At 39.5% G+C, this 25,315-nt stretch overlaps 2 protein-coding genes and 1 pseudogene across 2 annotated transcripts in view; 1 reads left to right on the forward strand and 2 right to left on the reverse strand.

Annotated features, from left to right (window-relative positions):
• Positions 1-198: 198 nt before the first annotated feature.
• LOC117047237 (aquaporin-12A-like) lies at positions 199-4,959 on the reverse strand. Its single transcript, XM_033150150.1, has 3 exons — positions 4,047-4,959; positions 2,830-2,946; positions 199-1,107 (listed from the first exon to the last, which is right to left on the reverse strand). Exons 1-3 carry the CDS (start codon positions 4,096-4,098, stop codon positions 917-919), a joined length of 360 nt encoding a protein of 119 aa, XP_033006041.1. The 5' UTR covers positions 4,099-4,959; the 3' UTR covers positions 199-916.
• A 5,561-nt stretch (positions 4,960-10,520) lies between these two features.
• The window catches only part of PAK2 (p21 (RAC1) activated kinase 2), a 36,606-nt gene continuing 21,811 nt past the window's right edge, over positions 10,521-25,315 (reverse strand). The window contains exons 3-15 of the mRNA XM_033150151.1: positions 25,195-25,295; positions 24,653-24,803; positions 23,363-23,394; positions 22,270-22,368; positions 20,575-20,704; positions 19,158-19,221; positions 18,573-18,621; positions 17,256-17,368; positions 16,150-16,267; positions 14,997-15,096; positions 12,768-12,964; positions 12,452-12,589; positions 10,521-11,672 (exon numbers count right to left, since the gene is read on the reverse strand). Coding sequence (XP_033006042.1) covers positions 11,586-11,672; positions 12,452-12,589; positions 12,768-12,964; positions 14,997-15,096; positions 16,150-16,267; positions 17,256-17,368; positions 18,573-18,621; positions 19,158-19,221; positions 20,575-20,704; positions 22,270-22,368; positions 23,363-23,394; positions 24,653-24,803; positions 25,195-25,295 — 1,379 coding nt within the window. The 3' untranslated portion in view covers positions 10,521-11,585. The remainder of the gene's footprint in view (positions 11,673-12,451; positions 12,590-12,767; positions 12,965-14,996; positions 15,097-16,149; positions 16,268-17,255; positions 17,369-18,572; positions 18,622-19,157; positions 19,222-20,574; positions 20,705-22,269; positions 22,369-23,362; positions 23,395-24,652; positions 24,804-25,194; positions 25,296-25,315) is intronic.
• On the forward strand, positions 22,205-22,270 carry LOC117047699 (annotated as a pseudogene).

Here is a 25,315-nt window from a genome sequence, read left to right on the forward strand (position 1 = left end):
CCTCACTTACGCAGGGGTTCTATTCCTGGCTGCGATATGAGTCAGTGGGATGCATGTAAGTCCTTTCTGATCCAATCTGGTCCATTTTGCCCCCACCCTACCAAATTCTGGTCCCATTCTGGAAAACCCCCCCCCCCACCTTTCAGCACCAAAAACGTCGCACATGTGCATGGTCCCACACAACTTGAATGCGTGTGAGTTGCGAGTTGCCTGTACATTCAAGAATGCCAAAGATCCCACCATATTATATAATGGAGCTGGGGAACTTGGGACTACAGCTTCCATCATCCCTTCCCATTTCGCCACACTGGGTGGGGCTGATGGGAGCTTGGGTCCAACAACATACAGAGGGCCACAGGGTCCTCCCTTATTTATCCCATGTCACAGAACATAAAGATAGACAGTGCTTTTTTTTCTTAGGGGTACTCTCATTTTGACTCCAGAAAATAGTTCAAATCGGGGGAAATAAATACAGTAAATTGACAAAAGTACAAAGATTCATAAAATGTTTAGGGGTATGCATACCCCTGCGTACCCATAGAAAAAAAGCACTAAAGATAGCTAACTTTCTCTGGGTGGGGGCCACAAGATACTACATCATCCCACCCATTCAGAAGAATGCCACAGAATGAAAAATACCCAAACAGGGCACTAAGAAGATGACAACCTGAATGTATGGAATGTTAAGGGTCTTAACTTCTACAGACCTTTGCAATGACCTAGCTCACTGCAACACACTGGTGATATGGCAGCACATGAGAGATGACTTTTTGTCCCTCTTTCCAGCCAGAATGCACTACAAGTGACCTCAGGAACACAGAGAGATGCTCAAGGTCTTCTTCCTCATGCCAAATAATAATAACAACAATCAAAGACTGAAAGGACCCCCAGTGCCACCCACCAGTGCCTATCTCTTTCACTCTGTTCTGTCAGATGGTCCTGAGCAGCTGATCGCCTTCTGTGTTTTTGGCTGTCTTTGTTCAGCACCAGACACTGAAACTGCTTTTCCCTTGGGGATCCTGTATTTGCTCTTTTGACTGTACAGCAGGTTTGTCTGAAAGAGCCGCGGGATGTTCCCCCGATACACAAACAGAGCTACCAGCATCCCTGGAAGAGAGTCAATAACAAGGAAGACTTGATCAGTCTGCACAAAAAGTCTGATCAGCTTATTGCTAGAATTACCTTATAATACCTGCAGGGATTGCAACTATTTGTGAAAATACTCTGAGGCCTTCATACAAGGGCACCTACACTACAGGCAAGCTTGCTCCAGATTAGAAGAACCTAATGGGGCACCAAACACATCTTATCTTGAATTGGGGAAGAGAAATAAATCTTTCTGAACTGCCATCCATTTTGTCCCCATTCATTATTTATTTAATTAATTATATTAGTTTGCTTTTGTTTTAGAAAACAGTATGTTGATTTTGTCAAGGACTTTCTAAGACAACATTGCTGGCAAATAAGATAAGAACTATAAACTTGCAAAGACTTTAAAGGCAGAACAGAACAATGCTGTCTATGTTTAGTCAATAAGGGGAAGAGAGCAGAAGCTTGCAGGCTGGGGAAGAATGATGAAGATTCCTGGGTCATGGTCTGTTACATGTTCATGACTGTGGCTGCCTCATAACATATAGAATTTCATTCTCGGCTTTTGGAAGTCAGAATTTAGCTGGTAGGCAGCAGGATTTTAATTGTAACTTTTATGTTTTAACTTGTTTTAAAGCAGTAGTCTTCAAACCTTTGCTACCAAGGAGTGTGGTGGAGTCTCCTTCTTTGGAGGTCTTTAAGCGGAGGCTTGACAGCCATCTGTCAGGAATGCTTTGATGGTGTTTCCTGCTTGGCAGGGGGTTGGACTGGATGGCCCTTGTGGTCTCTTCCAACTCTATGATTCTATGAAACTTTTCAAAGCTATGTCCCATCTCTGGCACAAACACACCCCACTCCTCCCCAACTTTTTTAAAAAACCAAATCTTGTTTTTCTTGATCATTCCACCTCCTTAAATAAATAAACATAATACTTTTTTATGGCAACAAAACCAACTTTGTTTCATTTACTGCTTGCTAGTTTTTGTTAAGAGCAAGCCTATACACACACACACACACACACACACACACATCTTAATTTAATGTTTCCAAAGCAGTTGAAAAATTCCCATGTTCAGGGTCAGAAATTCACAAATTGCTGCAGAAGTGTGGAGGACTGAATTTAAATCTGGAAAAATTAAAAACTGACAGAACCAAAACTGATGGATCCATTCATTCCTACTACTAATGGAGTTTGTCTTTTCTTTCCCAGGGATTAGGGAGATGTATTTCAACAGATGCATTGCTAGCTTCCTAGAAATGTTCCAACTCATCCGATCTGACTGCTTGAGATGCATCTCCCAACTTCTTTCAATTTTTCTTCTCTTGCTACTTTGCCCCACCTCCCAAAATGTCTGCAGCCATTTAGAAAAAACTTCTTAAAAAAATTATAGTGATCCCCCACTAGTCTGCTTGAGACCCACTTGTTTCAGTGAGATAAATTACAGTCAGATATAAACTACCAACCCATGGCCTGGGATTTAGAATAACACCAAATAAATCAAAATAAAGCTAGTTTGCCAGAAGCGGCTTAGTCATGCTGGTCACATGACCCAGAAGCTGTACACTGGCTCCCTCGGCCAATAAAGCGAGATAAGCGCCACAACCCCAGAGTTGTCCGCAACCCCTGGACCTAATGGTTAGGGGTCACTTTACCTTTTAGGCATTATTCGTCTGTACTACAAAATTTTGTCAAAGCTGCAACCATAGTTGTATCTTCCACTGACTTGAAATCTGACTTACCTGCAGTGGGCCCCAACCAATACACTTGCATATACTCTGGTAAGCTGTTCCCAGAACAGGAAAAAGTCACAGCAAATGCCAGGGCAGGGTTAAAAAAGGCTCCTGTGAAAGGTGCAGCTGCAGAAAGAGAAATGCAAATAGTTTAATCCAACTAATCAAATTGGCTTACACACCAACATGTGCATGATAAGATCTATTAAACTGACATGATGAAAGGTGTTTAGTTTGAAACAAGAACAGAAGAATCTGAGAATTTAATCTGAAGTATTGAGTTGCAACTCTGCTAGGTAGCGATTCAAGAAAGCAATATGCCCTGGGCCAGTGCTGTCTCTCTCTGGGAACATCCATACCAGACAAGCACATGATGTCCCCCAAAGAATCTCAGGAATTGTAGTTCTCCCACCCCCAAAGAGCTGCAATTCCCAGCACCTTTAAACTACTTTAAGGATAAGATGGTCCTGCCGCACCCCATCACCATTTCCATGTACAGAAGCAGACAGCACTCATGCCCTCTAACATTCTTCAGATGAAAATAGGGATATTTCTCACTCCCTGTCCAATTGACCCTCTTCTACCCCACATTTTGTGTATCACCCCTGCCCAAGAGCCAGAGGTGTAGGAAGGTCAGGTGGTGCCCGGTGCGGAAAATTTCTTGTCACCCCCCTGCAAAAATGTTGTTTGCCCCAAAATGGAAAGAATAAGTCCTGACGAAAGAAGAATGGCTACAGAAATTTATGGATTATGTAGAAATGGCAAAACGTACCGGAAGAATAAGAAATCAAGACAACAAATTTTTTATAAGGGAATGGAAATGGTTTATTGAATATTTACAAACAAATTGTAAACAGATTAAGACATTGGCAGGATTACTGTAATAACTTGCAGTTTCAAAATCATATATGAAAACAGATTAATAAAAGAATAAGTTAAGATAATTTGGAATATGTAGGAAATGATGAAAATAAATTTAAGGAACCGCAGAAAGAGGAGGAAGTTGAGATTTGAAATGATAGAATTATTGTTGTTATTGTTATTATTAAAAATTATAAATAAAATTATATATATATTTTAAAAAAAAGTCACGCAAGCAAATGACCCTTATTTACTGCATGGCCAATTCCATTTATATACAAAAGCAGAGCACAGATTAAATTGTTTGGTTAAGTTTCTAAACATATAACATTGGGAAGAGGAGGAGACTAGCTTTGAATCCTTACCTGTGTAGGCCAAGGCAGTAACAGTGAGTGCAATGACAGGGGCTCTGTACATGGGAGAACTGGATCGGAACCTGAGAATCGCTACGTTGAAAAAAAATGAGCATGTGGCTTCCACAAAGATGCCATGGGAGATAGATGTGTTGAGCGATGAGCTTCAGTCTTGAGCCATTAAGTTTTGAATCATGTGGAAGTCTGTCAGTTCCCTGGACCAATATAGCTTGGTAAAGGCACCAGCTGCTATCATCCCCATAAACTGGACCAAGAGTTTGGCAACTGTGGCCACAAAAGAAGAATCCAAAGCTAAAAATTCCTGGAGTGAGATGGCAGGGTTGGCAGAAGCTCCATCAAAAGAAGCACCATGAACCAAGAAGAGGAGGAAGAGGAGTGTGAAGCTCACATCTGGGCCAAAGCCACCACCCCATGGGCCAATCTCCACAAGCATCTTTAGTTCAAGGCAGCAAGCACATAGCTGGAATGAGCTGGCCAGTTCGCTAGCAAAGCAAGAGTACAGCTTAGGTGGAAAAATTCTCTTGGAGAGCCTCCTGGTCACCTCACAAAGGGCGACAATGGAGAAGAAAAAGGCTATGGAGACGTTCAAACCAGCCATGCTGGAAGTCACACAGGAGATGGGAGGTGCCCAGTAACGCAAGGATCGACACTGCTTAAAAGAGGGGGAGGGATAAGGATTAGACCACATCTGCTGTTCTTCCACAGAAAGGCATTTTTAAGCAAACGTGGCAAAAGCTGACAGGTCAGTAGGGTCACAGAAATCTCTGGGAAAACCAACACATTTTGACACCATAGTGCAACTGCCTCGGACAGAGCTACTCCCTTATCACTGCCACATCAGCAATAGCCAGGATTTCATTTTTACTCTTCTATGATTACCACCAACCCAGTCAAAACACAAAGAAACTGGTTCGGAAAGCAGTAAAACCAGTAAGTAATTTAATATTTCAATCCAGCATAGTGACTCCAGGAGCACATTTGAAATCTTTGCTCTTGAAAACAAAGTTAATTTTTTACAGCTGAGGACGATATGCTCCTGGGGCTCATTTACCTTCATTCTTACTGCCTGGGTTATTGGCTAATATCACGTTACACATACACACAGCCCAGGCATTTAGGTTCAACTGTATTTAGGTTCTTTGGACTGTGGCTTTTATTTTTAGTTTGTCTCTGGTCACCTTCACAATGTTTTCTTCATACCAAACCACTAAGACACACAACTAAGCATGAAGAGTGAAGAAAGAGATGAAGTATGAACCCACAAAATTCAGGTCCTTGAGTAAACAGGAAAGCAACTCATGCCATGATTAGAGTGCCTGGCTGAGCAGGAAGATCCAGGTTCAAATACCTACTCTGATATGAAGCTCGCAGCTCACTGGGTGACCTTGTTCTATCTCACACTCTCTTCAGGAACCAACCACAAATGGTTATTTGGGGATTTATGTAGAGGGAACCACATAACAGGACCCTAGGCTCCTTGGATAAAAATGAAACACATGGAACAAAAATGAAATAAATATGTAGTAAGCAAGATGCAGCTCTGTAGAATTCGCCTGAAGGTGAGAAGCAAGACTAACTTCTAGTGATTGTTCCTCTACATGATTCAAACTCTGAAATTCTTCCCCACTTTTCGCACTTCATCCTTCTTATCCACCTCATTGGCAATTTATAGGTATTCACAGCAAGTACAGAACATGGGCCCCATAAAACTGCCCCCTCCAGTGCTTAGTATGTTGTAAACTGAGAGGACACCTTGTAAACATGACTTAAAAATAATGAATTGCTATTGCTACAATCTAGTATTTTATATGGTTGTGTTCTTTCCACTCTTCATTTCTCCTACCTCGATTAAAGTCAGTGGAGGAGGGCCTATTGGGGCAACAAAGGCTTAGCCCTCCCATGTAAATTATCACACAATTTTAAAGAGAATTTCCATCAAAATCTCAAAGCCAGTCTTCTGTGAATCTTCAGTTCTCTGGTCAATCAGTTTTCTGCATCACCCGGGGGGGGGGGGAGCATTGCTCCATTTATCTCCAAGCAGGAATAAAACATGATAGTAAATCTGTATAATTTTAAAAAATTGTCCAGCAGCACCTTAGAGACCAACTACGGTAAGTTTGTTCTGGGTATAAGCTTTCGTGTGCATGCACACTTCTTCAGATACCTTCAGATATTTGTATGTTGGAGCTACTAGCTCTTAGCCCCTAGTTGTGCAGTTCTCCCCTCCCTCCTATTGTCATGATGTCAATCGAGCCACATTAGCAGGTTACTTTCCTGGTAGATCCAGGAGCCAATGTTCTGAGCATGCTCAGAACTGTTTCCTTAAATGCTACACTTACACAGTAGCAAAGCTCAGAGCACCCAGCTTCCCATTTGATTCTTTATGGTCCTTTTCAGGATCTTGTTTGTAAAGCAATTAGATTAGTTTGTTAATTTTTTTACTTACGCTTTTTTTAATGGATGGGGATGGAGACAATTTACTTTTCAAAAAGTGTGTCTGCCACATTTCCTGTATCAGTTAACCTCATTAGAAGCTGATGGCGTTAAGATCACATAATAACACTAAAAAGAGGGGGAAGAGGATAGAAGGAAAAAGGCGGCAGGCAAGCTTGCTTTCTTCAGGTGCATGCTGGGATATTTATTTATTTATTTATTTATTTATTTATTTATTTATTTATTTAGCTTTCGCTGGATGCTGTGTCACTTGCAACTTTTTTGTAAAACTTGGACTGGAACTGCTCTAGGCTCTGGTGAAGTAGAACGCATAAAACACTGGATTCCCATAACATTACATGAATTCTCTTAACATTACAGTGACTACTATCTACTGGTGCTAGAAGCACTTGTTTGGGGGTGGTGTCCCTTGGCATTTTGGTAAAAGAATGGCAGTAACTCCGTGTATCACATGACTGACACAGGCAATGAAGGGCTGTATCTAAAGCGGATCCCAAGTTAGTCATGTTCAACAATTTCAGTGGGGCTACTGTAAGTAGGATAAGCATTGGATACAACCCAGTGAGTTTATATTTTAGACTGAAGTTGTCTGTGGTGGAATCATTTTATTAAATATAATCAGAATCCTCATTGGGAAGGCAAATGCACTCAGGGCAGGCCTGTTCAATTTATTTCTGAGGATCAACACAGTAGGAGCCATATCCAACTGTACAATCTCTGCACACTCATTTATGAATCAAGTAACTGGTGTTGGGATGCAGACCCATCCAGAGTAAATCCAGAAATGGGACAAAAGTCTAAGCAGGCCTGGGGTAATCACATGGTGCTTTATCTTTTCTGACATCTTGAGCTAGTCCCAGGGTACTAGATATAATGGACACTCCTGATTCTTAACAAAACTGACAGTATCCAGAGGCAAAGGTGTGTGGTTGACTCTGTGAACCATAACAATAGGATCATGCACAAAACATTGCAATCAAGTTATAATTTTAAGCACATCTTCAAAATATCTAAGTTGCCAAACAGAGGGCTAAAATTCATCTCCAGAAAGTATCCATTAAGGGCTTTTTATACAGATGCCGAAGAATCAATTTGATCCATCTACTTGTATAACAACCTTAACAGCACAAAAAACATGGAGCGAAATGTTCATGGCTGTTTTTTACAGAATTGCTTTGAAAACAGTGCTTAGTACAGAAAAGTTGCAGCTGCTCGCTGGGTGTTACAAAAGCTTTGAAGACAAATGATAACTAAGCTGCAAGTCTACATCAAATGAACCATCACATTATATAGTACGAAACAAAAATTATTCTCTGTCCCTATTAACAACTCAAGTAGGCCTCTGTATTTGGGGAGGGTGGGAGAGAGAATGAGAACCATCAAGCATTTTAGAAATGTTTATTTCTAGCCCTGAAAGAACAAAGTCATTAAACATAGTCAAATACAGTAGTTAATATTGCAGTAACAATTAAATAACAGAATGGGATTAAATTAAACAAAAGGCAACAAAATCTGAAGACAGGGTGGGAAACCCTGAAAGCTTGCACTACTTTCATTTCCATCTGATGAAGTGAGAGAAAGGGAACAAAGAGAAGGAAACAATTTCAAGATGATGTACTTAATTCCAGCTATGAAGACAAAGAAATTCTGTAACCCTTAACAGCAGAGTTTAATTGACTCCAAACTACTCCAGAGAACACATATGGTGATTGCTTAAGTTAATCAGTTATATTCTCAAGTTGTTACTGTCTCCATTCAAACCAGCAAATGCTAAACTTATTTGTGGTAAGTAGTCATGTCTATTTCAACTGGGTTTTTTTGCAGGGGTGGGGCAGAATTGGGAATTCATCATTCCAGGTAGCCTGCTTTCATGGAATGAGATACCCTTCTCTATCCTTCTCTCCTCCTTGTAGGTTCACACCAATAACCATAATGTTTTGCAAACCATTGCAAACATGCCCAACACTCAAAGACTGATTCAACCGAGTATTTGGGGAGGCCATTTTCAATACATGGTGATTTTTTGTAAGCTCAGACTGAATATTGAAGCTATGAAGTGGTTGCCCTGAACACTTCAATACATGCTCAGCTACGACTATTTCAAACTCTACAAAACAGTATTTTGCAGCAATGCATTGAATTGGGATCTGGTACCATGCTGGAGTATTCAGGATACTGTTTGAACAGCTTAACATCTAATCTAAGTCGACCATGTGAGTAAGCCGTAACTATGTGAATGGGATCAATATTTACTCACATTGGTGCCTGGAAATTTGGTTAAGGCATCTTTAGCAGGAAGAGCAGTTAGGAGTCAATAACCTATGCAATTTTATGCTAAGTGTTCTTACTCCTGTGCTCATAAACTATACTGAAGTGCCCAGAAGATACAATCTTGAACATTCAAACCAGAAATTAGAGGGGACGAGGAGAAAAGGACTGCCACTTTTCCACTTCTAAACCAAGCTTTTAAGACATTGGCAATACATGTTCAGTCCGTGTACCATACAAACCACATGCATCACTGCGCAATGATCAGGAACTTCCTGATGACTCACGTTACACAGAGTTCCCATTCAGTTCATGTCTGCTTCTATCCCTAACCCTTTATCGCAATAGTGGACAGGGAAATTAGATGAACGCACTGCCGTAGTACAAAGCTGCTATACTTAAGAGCACCCATGCAGGCATGCTGTGATAGTACTCATGATCATGACTGGCACAAGAGTTGCCAGTGGGTCCTGCTTCAGCAAGTCCTGAGCCAACCCAAATTGTAAGCAACTTTTAAAGGAGGATTTGAGAACCCTCATGACGAGGCAGTCACTACTCATTTAAGATAATTTTTAATCACATTAAAAATCAGTAAATGCTGTTTTTTGTTTATTTCAGAAGTGTTGCCTTTAATTGCTACCATAAAAACACCAACATACACTTATCTCACAGCAGGAGTCATGGGTTCCACATATTCTATTGCCAGCAACAGACGACAGCTCAAAGGTAAGAAAAGGTAACTGTAGAGAATCCTTTAAATCTCTTTGTTTGACTCACATAAATCAAATTTAAGAGCATGGCTATTCTATACTTTATAGTAACTGTATTGCAAGTTATGGCCAGAGGAAGAAAACCACCTAAAATACCACTCAGACCAGGACACCACATTTCTTGGACTAAACCAAAACACATTCAAAATGATCTGAAAGCAACTGGACTGCTTTGTTACAGTTTTCAAACGAATACTTCTCATAGGACACAGGACTGCAGGTTGGAGTATGGCACTGCTTTCATCAGCATTAATAAGGCATTTGTTGGTACAGAGCAGGGTGCAAGAAGCTCCAAGATCTGAGGGAATGGAGCCCTTTGCAATGCAATGACTCAGAACCCAGAATTTTGTAAACCTGTTCATAAAACCCAGCAGAAATGATGCTCTTATGTCAACACATATTAATATTGTTCACAGGTAAGAAACAGGCTTTTCATTGACCACCAGGCATTAAAGGAATTAAAGACTGCCTCTTAGCTAGGGTTTTAAAACGTTCTCCCAAGAATACCACATAGGAATGCGACAAAGCTATAGCACCAAATTAATAAGTCTGTTATGTTACTGTTTGGCACATCACTTAGCAATTCTTGATAAAGAGCTGCACATAAAACGCAGTGCTTCTAGAAGGCTGATGTGACTGAAGAATCCCCACGGTGCACCTGGCCACCTCAATCAGCTCCTCTACAGCTCCAATCACTTTCTTTCATTTAGGGAGGCACTTTATCTTGTGTTTGTCTTCAGCCATAACAGTTGGTAAGTCTTTCAAGAGAAAGGATCACCACGAGAAGGCAAGGTTCTGCAGCCACTCACAAGCCAATTCAAATAATGTTGAATCTAGACTACTTTGCCATCTCCAATTGTTTGTCTCCACAGAATAGCACTTTTGGTGTTCAGAAGATTCAGTTGGCTGAATTATACAAAAAAGTCTTGGATCTTCTATTTTCGGAAATCTGCTGGGTCTTTGTTAGTAGAAATGGTGAACATATACATTTTTATACATATAAAAAGGAAGAGAGCTCTAATACTTAATCCTGACAGCTCCAAAGTTGCTTTGGAGGGGAAATGTACAACATATACAAAAGGTACTTAAGACAAAGAAGAGCAATTTAAAAATTCAGAAGGCACCAGCATAAAGCCCAAAGCCCAAGTCAGAACATGGATACAACACTTTGCTATAAAACCACACACTTTCAAGACATCCCTTTAAAATGTTACCAACAAGCCTACACAGGCAAGGAAGGAATGGAAGACAAGTCACAGGGATGGAGTTCTCTCCCCAAGCCCAAGGGATGGTTTGAGCATTAACCAAGAAAAGAAAAGCAACACTTTTTTCCTCTTCCCCACATGTATTCAATCTCCTAAATTCAGAGGCATCATTCCCTTATGTTAAAAAGTCCATGCAACAAAATTCTGTATCAGACGTTGCTGAACCTTCTTCTTCCCCTCTACTCATGTTCTTCTGTCTTTAAGAACAGTCATTGGGAAAAAATTACAGTTCCTTGGTGGCTGGGTGGTTAATGCTACAATACAGTTATAGCTAAATTGTATGCTAAGAGATAGGTGAATAAGAGGAATTTTCACATTTCTACCATATCTGCCTTTTAGTAACTCAGAGGTTGCAATATTTTGAATGACTGACAAATGTAAGGGAGAGGGGGGAAGGTCAGCCGATCAAGGTAATGCCTCCCTCCAAAAGCTTGAATCTGTTGTTCAAGTATTGAAAGTGCCCAACAGAGCACAATGAATGGGATCTGGTACAGCAAAGTCATAAAAAACACCTCCCAGGCATAGCAAAATACATATGAGTTGTCTGCAAAAGTGGTGAAAAGGCCAGTGATTCAGTTCACAACTTCTTCCAGAAGAGTTCACTACTACCACCACCATTTTTTCTTCTCTTGTGTCTTCCAGGTGAGAGATCTTTTTTTTCCCTTTTGCAGACTTTCAACCTCCCTAACAAGAGCAACAATTTATATATTATGAAAAACTTTAAAAACAAAAAACAAAAATAAAAAAAAATGATGAAGGCCACAGCAGCAATGCTAACGGTTACTCTTCATTGCTTCTTTGGCTGCTAGGATCAACGGCGTCAAGCTTGACAAAGGTTTGGCCAGTTTCAGGAAAGGATGCTATCAGAAAAGAAAAGAAACAACCTTTTAATGAAAGAACACTTAAAAGGAAATTCCAGCAGCAGCAGCAGCAGCAGCAGCATTTTGAGTCACACACTTACCGGTAGCAAACAATGCAAAGGGAAGATGACCAGGGAGACAGGTTACCTACTGTGCTTAGGTCATACTGAAATAGGATCAGCATTAGTGGGTGGTATTCAGCAAAGTCTTACTCAGAGTAGCGCTATTAAAATTAACTTACCAATGGTCATTGCCTTCCACAGGTCTACTCTGAGTAAAACTTAGCTGAATCCTTAGTCAATCCTTTGCTATTACTACTACTACTACTTTCTTTTAAAAAGTTGTCCAGGGAACATGCATTGATCAGTGGTCATATAAATCTACTAATAAAATTTTAAGATGTGCAAAGATACTAGGTTGGATTCTGCTATCTCGGTGCACTAACAGAAGCCAATTAAAAGCCTCCTGCTGGCCCAACAGGACTCCCTCCCTTCTCCCAATGCACTCTATAGAGTCAGGAGAACCCCCAGAACAATGCAACAGGGCAAGGAGAAGGGAGATTCTTCCACCTGGCAAAGAGAAATGCTTGTGCTGACAGAACCACTGTGTTAGCATAATGTGGAATTTAACCATTCTTTTTTACCTTTATGTTCCCCGTTCTATCCCATTTTTTTCTGAATTTGCTGATCATATATCAGTCTTCCTTTACAGTAGCTTGACTTGTCAACAGAAAGCACTGTCTACAACTGATGCCATTTGCAAGATACCAGCGGCTTTACCTGTAACAGTTCTTTGGCTGACCCTCTTTTCTCTACATCCATTTCCAAACAACTATTTAGAAAGTCACGAAATATTGGGGACAATTTCTCTGGGTTCTGCAACTCTGGAGTGCCGTTTGTTGCTATTAAATATAATGCCTGCAAGAACAAATAAACAAACATTGGCATTATAAAAAACAAAAAATGTGGTTTTATGAGCATCTGAGTTTAAATCAGAACTGAAAAGGACCTGAAAAATCATTCAAAATTTGTGGGTTTTTACTGTGCTTTTGCTATGTTCCAGGGAATCGAAAGTTCTTGAAAACTTATGCCTTACCCTCAAAGGGTTTTCATTGAGATATGGGGGTTCGCCTTCAACCATTTCAATAGCCATGATACCCAGGGACCAGATATCCACTTTGGGGCCATAGGCCTTTCGTGTGACCACTTCAGGAGCCATCCAATAAGGTGTTCCAACCATAGTACTACGTTTGCTCTGTTCTGGAGTAATCTGTGCACAGAAACCAAAATCAGCTACAAAAAAGAAGAAGAAAAGAGTGTAGTTATTGGAAAGTTAAATTAGTAGTAAGTCCTACACTTTGGGGGACCCAGGTGGCGCTGTGGGTTAAACCACAGAGCCTAGGGCTTGCTGATCAGAAGGTCGGCAGTTCGAATCCCTGCCACGGGGTGAGCTCCCATTGCTCGGTCCCAGCTCCTGCCCACCTAGCAGTTTGAAAGCACATCAAAGTGCAAGTAGATGAATAGGGACCGCTCCAGCGGGAAGGTAAACGGCGTTTCCGTGCGCTGCTCTGGTTCGCCAGAAGCAGCTTTGTCATGCTGGCAACATGACCCGGAAGCTGTCTGCGGACAAACGCCGGCTCCCTTGGCCTATAGAGCGAGATGAGCGCCGCAACCCCAGAGTCGGACACGACTGGACCTGATGGTCAGGGGTCCCTTTACCTTTACCTTTACCTACACTTTGGGTGTATCCCTGTTACCCAATTATGCTTCCAGAAAAAGCTACAGATGTCTCAATGCTCACACGATGCTACTTCAACACACACACACACACACACACACACACCAGAAGGCATCCTTTTAGCAACGGAATCCACCACCAACAATGGTGCAGTTCATTCTACCACTTATTGCAACACGTGTAGCAGAATGAGGTGGTAGAGTGGACTGTACCACTTTAAATTGTGAGTAGCAGATTCCAGGTTTGAAATAGTCCCCTGCATTTTTTTTTCTTTTAAAGCCTAATACATTAAAGACACAGTAGCCCAGACCATTCTATGTGTGCTAGTTTGGCAGGGCCCTTCACAAACGTAACCTCCGCACACACCTGCAGTGAGAAATGGTTTGGCTCATTCTACCACTTCATAGATTTACCATCTTATTTATACCTCACACTATTGCACATTCAGCCCAGCTGCAACATGATGTGGTGAAGGAATTCAGAGCTCAGTTTATCAACTATTACAAAAGGCATGGGACTTGTGAAAAAGGATCTCATTTTAGTGCAAGCCCCCACCCTCAGTGAAGTTTTAAACTTATAAGACACAATTTTTAATGGAATCTGTGGAGTTATTGACTAAGCTCATAAATCTATGATACAGCGTATTTGTTTTACTAATCTATTATTGCAGTGCACAAGTTAAAATTACTGAAGGCAGCTGTTGCAGTATTTAATATTCTGTACTTCTGGTTTCTTAATTATCCCAATCTTGAGTCTTAGCTGTTTTACTCAAATCTAATTTTAAACTGAAGCGGAAGAGAAGAATGCTACCGGTACTGAGGACTCTGGCCAACTGAACAATTTCAAGGTTAGTCTAATCAAGACTGCCATCTGCTGGTTCAAAAAAATGCAAACTTGCAGAGTATGTGCAAAAGTTCCAGGGGCCAACAACCTTTTCCAGCAGGGGCCAGTCCACTGTCCCTCAGACCTTGGGGGGGGGGGCGGACTAAATTTTGAAAAAAATATATGAACGAATTCCTATGCCCCACAAATAACCCAGAGATGCATTTTAAATAAAAGCGAACAGATCTTTTGTTTAGTTTAAAGGCAAACAGGTTCTCTGCCATACCATCTACAGCTTTTACTCTTATCTAAATGGCACTAGAAGCCAGGAGTCAATAAAAATGCAATTAAATGCTTCCAAAGCCATATTGTGGGCATTGGAAGGAGTGTGTAAGCTCATGCATGTGGCACTAAACCATGGTTTAACATGATGTGTGAATCAGTCCATTGTGTCAGTTTCAAAACAAACCAATTTCAAAACATGGGTTATGAAGCTGACTTAGTTTAACCTATTTTATACTGCAATCTGATCTATACATGCAAAAATATTTATGTGGCTTGCGAATAATATATTCTCTCTGTCTTCTCAGCCACATAGCCACTCTAGTGGCAAAGACTTGTTGAGCCCAGAATTATATTTGTCACTGCAGCTATTACACTAAAATTCATACCGGTGAATTTTGCTGTGAAACTTCTGTGCAAAGTAACACCATTCAACTGTTCAGCCACATATTTCAAGTTTGGAAGTAACTGACATGCACTTACTCAGTTTAACTGATCCATCCATTCCCAATAGGACGTTGTCACTTTTAATATCTCTGTGGATAACCTGATTGGCATGTAGGAATTCCAATGCCTGCAAACACTGTATGGAAACAATGGGAGGGATATTGTCTAGACATGTTCAAAATTCACATTGGCTAGATAGAGACAGTTTAGTAACCTCAAACAATTCTTTACTTACTAGGTAATAGATTATTTGTATAGTCTAGCAATTTTAAAATTTATGTTCCATATTTACAATCTTAAGTTTAATACACACAATATGTCCATGATAGAAATCTTCACCCTTTTTTAATATCAAAGGAGTTTCCAGATAAAAACATCAAACAAAACCATTAATAAATATTGACATAATTATGGTCAATCCACTGTCTTTCAGTGAAAGATCTTTCATGTGCTTACTTCAGAAGGAAGCATGATCACAGTATAGAAAAATACGGTGCCTTTCCAGTGGTCTATAAAACAATGTGCACCCTCTATCTCAAAACTTGATTTATGCTGTCTTCCTTCTCTTTATCTAATACACTTTGTTATTTTTGTCAATTGTGCCATTTGCCATACTTTGCTTAGTCACTCTCTTATTTAAAAAGAATGAAAGAACTAATCGCCAGCTGAAATCTCTGCTAAACCTTCTCCGTAGTTTTTGCAGTTCATTAATCTTGCAACAGTAACCTAACAATAGCTGCATACACCAGAATCATCACCAAACTCTTCAAACTACTAACCTATGTTTTTATGGAGAGTGCTACTGCATCCAGTATGAGTTAAATCCCTACAACTGGATCAGCAGCTGCTCTTCTCCAACGTTGTTCTCTATGTGTTCAAATCTTTTTCTTCTGTGAAGAGCATTTCATTATATAAGCCCTCCCGTGGTCTGAACTGGTAGACTAGATACACGGATGCCACCTTGGTGAAAACTAGACAGTGTGTACTCTTAAAAAGTTGTGGTTTGTATCTCAGAAGATGAAAAGACATGCATGGCCACTGCTACTTCCCAAGGCTCAAACCCAAATGTGGACTACAGGCTTCCCACTCCCAGCCTTGATAAACCTGCCTCAATAATGTAAATGCAATTATAATAAAAGTCAATTAGCTAAGGGAAGCAAATTTTCTCTTTCTTCGATCAATCACCTACCTCTCGACAGACAGCGGCAATCTGTGCCTCATCCATGCAAGTCTCCGTAACGACATCTGTGAGGGATCCACCAGCCAGATATTCCATTATGACAAACAATTCATCTTCCATTAGGAAACTGAAGGTAGAAATTGATGAAGTTCAAACATAACAAATTATTGAGACAAGATAATTATTACTATTATTACAACTTTATGTATCACCATGTACAACACAATCTCAATGTGATTTACATCACAGAAAATATACAAAAATATTTATTGAAATTATTTATAATCAGCCCTTCACTTGAAGGTCTCAGGCTATCCAAACCAAAAACAAAATGATGAAAAACAAAATGCAAAATAGTTGGAAAGACCAGAGAAAATATACAGTGGAACCTCAGTTGTTGAACGTAATCCGTTCCGGAAGACCGTTCGACCGCCAAGACATTCGACAACCAAGGCTCAATTGCTGGTTAGCAAAATCCATTGGAAACATAGAGAAACACGCCTCAGAAGCCATTCGACTTCCAAGGCACGTTCAAAAATGGAAGCATTCACTTCCGGGTTGCCGGCATTCAAAAGCCGAAACGTTCGACTTTCGAAGTGTTCGCCAACCGAGGTTCCACTGTATATGGAAAAGATCCAAAATTGAAGCAGTATTTGCAGCAGGAAGGTCTGTGTGCATGTTTCCAGGAACATCAGTCTTGTATCAGACACTTCCCTTGTCTACAAAATATAGGTCTGGTAAATCCATGAAGTTATTAATATATAAAATGCCTCTATTATCTGGACTTCTTAAAAAGCTGAACTGATAACCTGACTTACGACAACAAATGATACAGGAAATAAGGAGTTATTTCAGGCTATATTACAAAAGTATCAGATATTTAAATGTGTTCTGTACCTTAGGAGAGAGACCAGTCTACTATGTATTGCATATTTATCCCACCCTACTTAGAAAGACTCAGAGGAGCACCCTGGTCTCTCAAAATTTGCAAGAGATGGAAAAAAGGCAAAAGCAATTTGTCCAAGGATGTGAACTTCACAACCTAGTAAGGCTTTGAACTTGGGTTTTCATGTCCAAACTGAACTTTCTAGCTGCTATAGCATGTGCTTCATTACCTGTCCAAAAAGTTGACTATGTTTGGGTTCTTCAACTCTTTCATTACCAGGATCTCATTGATAATTAACTCCTTCTTCGGTTGTTTCTGAAGATTTATCTGTTTAATAGCAACCTAAAAAGGTTGAAAAGGGATTCAACAGAAGTTTATATTCAAAGAAAGACAATTGTAGTATTAACATTTCCTAATGTTACAATAAAAAGGCAAATGGGTAGTTTCTTTGCACTCCTTTTCCCGAGACAACCATTTGGTTGCTGTTGACAGATCAACTGATCCAATTAACTAACATAATCCTCACAGACAAAAGTTGGCAGGATGTTTTGGCAGCAAAAGAAATGTTCACTAACAACAAAGTCTGAAACTACGAGAGCCAAGAATGTGCAGGGGTGGACATAAGGTAGTTCTATTGCATTCAGAAGAAGGAAATAAAAACAACAGCAACAAGTCTACACAATTAAGCCTGATAACATATAATGCTGTGGTTGGAAGTGTAATATTTGGAAGAAAGGGAGTATCTATGATGGATGTGTAATGAGCCAGGTACTAAAATTAGCTCTTATGGTTTGAATCTGAAACAAGGGCACCAGACAGCCAAAAAGAGGCATAGTGGTGTGTATCCATTTTTTCTCACCCAAAAAATGGGGTCTACAGTATTTGACACCAATTTTGATTCACATTTATATTCAATATTCAAGAAACTCAATTTTCCACAATTTAAAAGTCATTATTTCAGTTCTTACTAATTATGAACTAACAGTGACAGATAAGACTCTATTGCAAAAGAAAAAAGAAAGCACTAGCTCTCCCACAAACTTGGGAAAGGGGAAGCTCTCACAAACATCATAGTCACAAATGCTGGCAGCATAACGAATTATAAATTATAATTTAACTCTTTAAACAGAAGCAGCTTTCTATGATAAAAACATGGGAGAGTTTAACTAACAACTTAACTTTCTTTTGGAATTTCAAACAGCCTTCCCAAACGTGGTGCCCTCCAGATGTTATGGACCATAACCCCATCAGCCCTAGACAGCATTCTGGGATGATATGAGTTGTAGTCCAGAAGATTTGGAAGCCACTTGGTTGCAGAAGGGTGATTTAGAACCAATTTCATGCAATTGATTTTTTGCAAAATGTTATTTTAAAATTTATCATCTGATTCTACAGTACAAAGCAATTACTTCTGCACACAGCTATGAGGAATTAATTACTGGGAGATGAGTCTTTAAAAAAAAAAAAAAAACCAAAGCACAGTAACATTTGATTTGACCACTCTAAAAAGAAAATTCAAAGGTGGTAGAAGGTATATTGTTCCTACCTCCTGTCCTGTTGCTACATCAATGGCAATGAAAACTGTACCCGAAGCCCTATGAAAAGAAAATACACAATTCTATTAACATTCACATTTCTAATGCATATGTGCATGAGCAGGTAAAGAGGCTGCACTAACTTTCACTGTGCTTTGTTTTTATTCCAGCTCTAGGTTAAAAAATTCAACAGAATAAGATCAATGCCTATAAAATAAAAAATAGGAAAAGCAAGACTTTCCTTTTAACAGAGCATTTTGCAATATTATCTAGACACAGACTACTAGTCAGATAACTGATGCTTAAGATAAGTTAATTCCATACTCCACTGCCCCAGTAACAGCCCAAAGATAGACAGCAAATAAAGGGCAAGCTGACTGGAATTCTTTTTCAAATGTTCCTCCTCATCCCATAAAGTAAAGGATAAGTAGCAAAGCACTCAAAATAATTGTTTCAAAATTTAAACTTATGTTGGAGGTTGTTGTTATGTATACTAATCTATTGTTGACACTTCTGGTTTTGTAAACAAAAAACAAATACCAAATAAGACAAAGAAAATGGGTCTTCCACTAACTCATTTCATAGTCAGTACTCACCCCTGTCCTATTTTTTCGTATCTCGTATATTTTTTCTTGGGATCTCCTATACTCACAATAGTTCCTAAAAAGAAAATTCCATATGGAGTATTATAAACCAGCTAAGATGCACTATTGACTTTCGTTGGAAAGCTAATACATAACATTTCAACCAATACAACAGTCAACGCTGATTCAGTTCCTAAGTTTTTCCTTTGTTCAATTAAAGGGGGCAAGGACTTTTGTCAACTCCCTTTTCAACCTGATGCCTCCTGAGCCATCCCATATACCACACCATATTCCAAGGATACTCCAAACCTCAGGAGCAAACTTTCAAGAGGTACAGGAGGCAACAGAAGGAAGGAGGAAGCAGGAAAACCTTGTTCCATGAATGCAAAGTGTTCCGTTCACAGAAAGAAAGTTAAGTTTCCACACCATTTTATCTTCTTCAGTGATCTAAACCTTTACAAGAACCTCAATTGTACATATCACTCATGGCATATACTGCTTCATTATGATTAGCAGGTGTAATTATGAGCATTCGGAAGTCAGTTTTTGCTTACTTTACTTCTGACAATGGAATTTGTATGAGCAACATATACATGCCTGGAAGATTATTGAAATGCTGAAACTTCTATAACAGGGGTGGCCAACTCCCAAGAGACTGCGATCTACTCACAGTTAAAAACTGGCAGTGATCTACCCCCTTTTTGGGGTTCAGGTCAAAGTTGTTGAGCTTTTTTCAGGGAGAAGGTAAAGGTACCGCAGGCGTCCAGTGATCTACCGGTAGATCACGATCTACCTGTTGGACACGCCTGTTCTATAAGATCCCACAACTATTCTCATAAATCAAACTACTTCACGCAAGTTATTATTTTAAACAGACGAAGACTCTTCATGATCATCTCAAGCACACTGCTCTAAGCAGCTACCAAATGCAGCGTAACAAAATATTGATAAAAGCCTTTCTGTTAAATATTCACACTTTCAGAAGTGGATAGTAAAAGCAGTTTTCAATGTAGTACAGACAGCCACTTTTTCATTACTTTCTAAAACACTGTCATATCTTGTCCCTATCCTGGATAGGAAGAGCTGTACCTATACAGGTCTATTCATACAAAAATGTTTGCTTCCTGTGAAAAATAATGTGAGAACAGTGCAAACACAGGATATGCTCCTTAACAATACATCAGCTATAAGTTCCTGCTTCAGCATTTCCTTAACTCCTGGATTGCTAGCTAGCAATAACAATGCTGACACCATTCACACAATGCCTCTTTTCAGCAGAATCTGCTCACAATTCCTACAAAGGCGTGAAAAGATGCCAAAATAAGGTTAAATACAGTGTGTGACTAGAAGGGACAATTGCTGTACATATGACTTTGGGCTAATCATATACATATCCCTAGTAAAGTGCTGACTTAGAATTTCAACTTACGCAGCTTTTCCGTGATTTCTTCATCTGACATCTTAACTTTCTTTTTCTGCTTATCTGCCGATTTAGCAACTGTGTCACCTGTGTCACCAGAAGGTGCTGGGATGGGATCTATTACGGATCGCGTATAAATCTGCAAGGAAATATCAGTTATAAAGCCATTATATTCCTGTAACAAATCTCTTTTCAGGTTGAAACTGCCACAAATACTGAACATCTCTCATGAAAGATTTATGGCTATCCTTTTAGTCAATTACAGGTGGGTAGCCGTGTTGGTCTGCCATAGTCGAAACAAAATAGAAAATTCTTTCCAGTAGCACCTTAGAGACCAACTGAGTTTGTTCTTGGTATGAGCTTTCGTGTGCATGCACACTTCTTCGGATACACTGAAACAGAAGTCACCAGATCCTTAAATATAGTGAGGGAGTGGGGAGGGGTATTACCCAGAAGGGTGGTGGGAATGGGTGATCAGCTGATAGGTGTGGAAAATGTGGGAATGGGTGATCAGCTGATAGGTGTGGAAATGGGTGATCAGCTGATAGGTGACGACTCTTAACGGCTGCAATTAGTCTTGCAGGGAAAGGCAAGGGGTGAGATGGCTAAAGATGGCTTTGTTATGTATAATGAGATAAGAATCCAATGTCTTTGTTCAAACCAGGTTTCTCCATGGTTTTAAGTTTGGTGATTAGTTGTAATTCAGCCACTTCTCTTTCCAGTCTATTTCTGAAATTTCTTTGTATTAAGACAGCTATATTTAAGGATCTGGTGACTTCTGTTTCAGTGTATCTGAAGAAGTGTGCATGCACACGAAAGCTCAAACCAAGAACAAACTCAGTTGGTCTCTAAGGTGCTACTGGAAAGAATTTTCTATTTTGTTTCGACTTTTAGTCAATGTGGCTCCACGGCTACTACAGCCTATTGGCTGATATGAATATCTATAGGTTTTTGTAGCATTAGGGACTTAATTACAACAACTGACCCAACTGACTGCTGTATATTACAGTAGCATACAGTCATATGAATCCTTTATAGAACTAAGCTCTAAATGGAGCATGGTAGATAAGAACTTTCCTAAACAATTTTGCAAATTACAGTAACATTCCCTTGTATACAACTACTAAAACATTCTTTGCAAACTCAGAAACAACTATTCAAGCCAAGCTATCACTGCATAAGTTATGCTGTTTCAGAGTAAAAGCCAGTCGCCCCCTCTAATAGGAAACTCAAGTGGGGAGTACTAACAGGAGATGGAACCAAAGTGGAGGCACTGAACAACAAGAGGCAGGTATCAACATGCTCAGCGAAACAACCCCACCTCCCAGCTCAATGGAAGGAGAGAGGTAGAATGCTCAATTTGGAGGAAATGGCTGGCTGAAAGCCTCCACAAAGAGTACTGCTATTATGAGAAAGGATTCTACCACTACTTTATATATTTATGTAACATTGCTGCCTCCCTTCAAGAGCTTCATATATACCACATAGGTCAATATTATTTCCAAGCTATAGATTAGGACCACTGCTGAAATCTAGGGATTTTTTTTTCTGGCTAAAGGGAGATTTGAATACAAGACTCCCAAATCATGTTCCCATTGTACCTGGAGACTGGTACATTATGGACAGAAACTATTAGATGATCGCTTCTCGGCCTTTTGGCTAAGATCAAGTGTAGAAACTATTAGGTGAAATATAATGACTCACTGATTTTGTATGATCTGGTCGTGGGGCAATAACCGGAGGAGCCACTTCATCATCATCTTCCTCTTCAGGCGCTGCAGGCTCTGACCCTTTTGCATTGGGCTAGAAGTTTTGGGTTTTGTTTTTTTAAAAAAGAAAAAGAAAGAAGTAAAAGAAATTAAGCCCTAATATAGAACGTTTAGAAAGTTCATTATAATGAATTATACAAAACTATAATAACAGAATAGTATGGAGTGGGAAACTTTTTTTTGGGGGGGGAGGGTTGCATTGCCTCTGAACTAATCTATTGAGGGTGGCATACCTGCAGTAGGTGGGGCCAGAACCACCACTTCTCTCTTTTCTCCATTGCCCAACAGGCTGCTAGGAAAGAGGCAGATCACTCTTGCCAGGGGTCTGAACTGATTGCTTGCAGAGACATTTTAAAATTAGGCTAGGAGCTGCATGCAGCCCTATAGCCACAGTTTGTCTATCCCGATAATAGCATTTCAAGCAGTTCCTCACTGCTACTGCCTTTGCACTCCCTCCACCCACTCCCCAAGTTCTCTGTGGAGTGAATAAAGTATATGATCTCTCCCCCTTCCCTACAGGCTTTTGCAGGAGGCAGTAACAGCAGCACACGAAGCCAGCAAAAGCACTGGCCAAAGAAGCCCAACTTAAAAGGACAAAAAATAACCTCTCAACAGCCGAAATGAGGAAGGAAAGGAGAAGCAATGTTTTGATGCACACTGGACCGGGGGGGGGGGGGGTGAGTGGTTGGGTCTTTCAATTGGCAAGCAAGGGAGTGGATACATGGAACTTTGGTTTTGATACAACAGCAGCCTCTGAACTTGTCAACCATGTGACAAGTGATGTCATAAATTACAGGAGTGGACCAAGAAAGAATCCCATCTACTGATGTATCCAGCTTTAATTTAAAAAAAAAAAAAAAGTCAGGTGAAGTGTCTCTCTGGTGACTCATACCTCAAACCAGACTATACTTGAAAAAGCAAAGCTTGAAAGCTACTGTTTCTCACTAGGCTTGATTCACATCAAGAACTGCAATTAAGCAGTGTGAATACTTCTGAGAAATGTAAGGAATGTAATAATGCACACTTACTGCTGGTGCTCCTGAGGGGAATCCATCTTTGTCTAAAAAAAGAGAAATTTGAAAATTTAACCAACAGAAACACTGAAACATTTTAAAGCATTTTACAATAGGAGTAACAATGATAAATGAAAAGTATTGGGGTCTTTCTATAGGAGAGATTGAAATGTGAGTTAAGAACTCTATTCTTCTTTCATGCTCTCAGTAGAATAGGTTCACTTTTTTAAGAACCCAGCTTTCTAGATAAATGTGGATATAATTGGTGCCTAAAACATTTAGAGTCAGTTTTATTTTCTATTAAACAAAACCTCTACATAAACAGAAAGCCAATACCAAAACTGTTACATAAAAATAAGGATAATCTGTAATAGCAAAGTTTTATATGTGTAGGTAAACCGAACTTGTTGACCGTTAACCAATGTGAATTCAAACCCCAAATTAAGGGCAAGCCAAGTCTTCATCTCATTTTGGTATTATAAGCCTCGTTTGTCTGTTTTTTTTTTAAATTTACATGTTCACGTTTGATGTTAGTTCACAGCACTTTTGTGAGCCTATCTTAAAACTGTGTGATATCAAATTCATTAGTAATGTGAGAATATTCTAACTATTCTGAAAATCTGTCCTCATCAAATACAGAAAATACCTGAAAGTATCAAGTAGCATATGGGTTGTATCCAACTCAACAGAATCAGAGCAGAGTGAAATCCGTAAACTTGACTAACTGCACTGATTTTAATGGGTTAACATTGAGTATTACTTAGGGTTGTATCCAACTATGTCTGCCTGAAAGCTTAGCTAATGAGCTTTAGAATTTCAAGACACTTCCCCTTCAATATTGTACAAGGGCTCACTACAATTACCCATCCTACTATTAATGACAACATATCAAAATATAGAATGATTCCTGCAAGTTTTTTACAACCCTTCTTCTAAACCTCCATCCTTTGGGAATCAATTGTGTGTAACTCAGTTTAACTTTCTACTAAAAACGAAAAATTTAAGAATACCAAAATATGAATTGTAGACTCAAAAATGTTTAAGGAAATTAATGGATATTACTTATCCTTTCACAATCAAGTACTTCAAATAAACTTCTTCTAACTATTTAAACTAAAGGGACAGTAATGGATCTTATCCATCATTAGAACCTTGGCCTACTGAACACTGCCATTTCTCCAAAGCACTATACATTGAAGAGTTTCACTGCAGACTGCTTCTTCATTTTAGAAGCAAATTCTTTAATGCTTCTCAAGAGCAATCTGAGGCTCCCCCTGAATTTGCCCACAGTATTCTGAAGATTACCTGTAGCAGAAAAACTCAAATATTTCTGTCTTGCTGTGTCTTTAGAATCATAGAACTTCAGCACATCAAGGACAGCCTGAGGATTCTTCTTCTGTTCTAGCTTGGTGATATTTGACGTCTGTAGCAGCCGAGCCCACTGCTCTGGCATTCCCTAGGAAAAGAATACAAAATTACATCTAAAGTAGAAAATCCACAAACTTAAATAATTCATATGGACACAGGACAAAATCACTATTTCAAGATCGTACAGACAATACAATGAAACAAGTCAGCATAATCAAAATTTCATAGGGAGGTCCAATTTGTTGTTAAATTGAGAAACAGTAATTTGCAATATAACACCTCTTTTAAGTTAAATTTACCCCATTTCATTATTTCAATTTTCTACAGCTTTCCTATTGGTGCAACAGGAGAAATATGTATTGAGGATGTTTTTAGTGATGAAATACACTGATAACAACAGTGCTTAAAAAGAAAATATTCTATTTCTTATCAACCATAAGTTAGTACACAATGAACAGAGAGAAGCTTGGCATACTTACAGTGAATTCTCCTGTAACTGCATCAAAGCCAACATGAATGGTATGTTCAAAGTCTGATGGGGGAGAGATTTCAGGCCTTTCTTTTTCCTTTTTCCTACTCCCTACAAGAACAACAGAATAT

This window comes from Lacerta agilis, chromosome 5 (genome assembly GCF_009819535.1).
Source record: "Lacerta agilis isolate rLacAgi1 chromosome 5, rLacAgi1.pri, whole genome shotgun sequence".
NCBI classification, from domain to species: Eukaryota; Metazoa; Chordata; class Lepidosauria; order Squamata; family Lacertidae; genus Lacerta; species Lacerta agilis.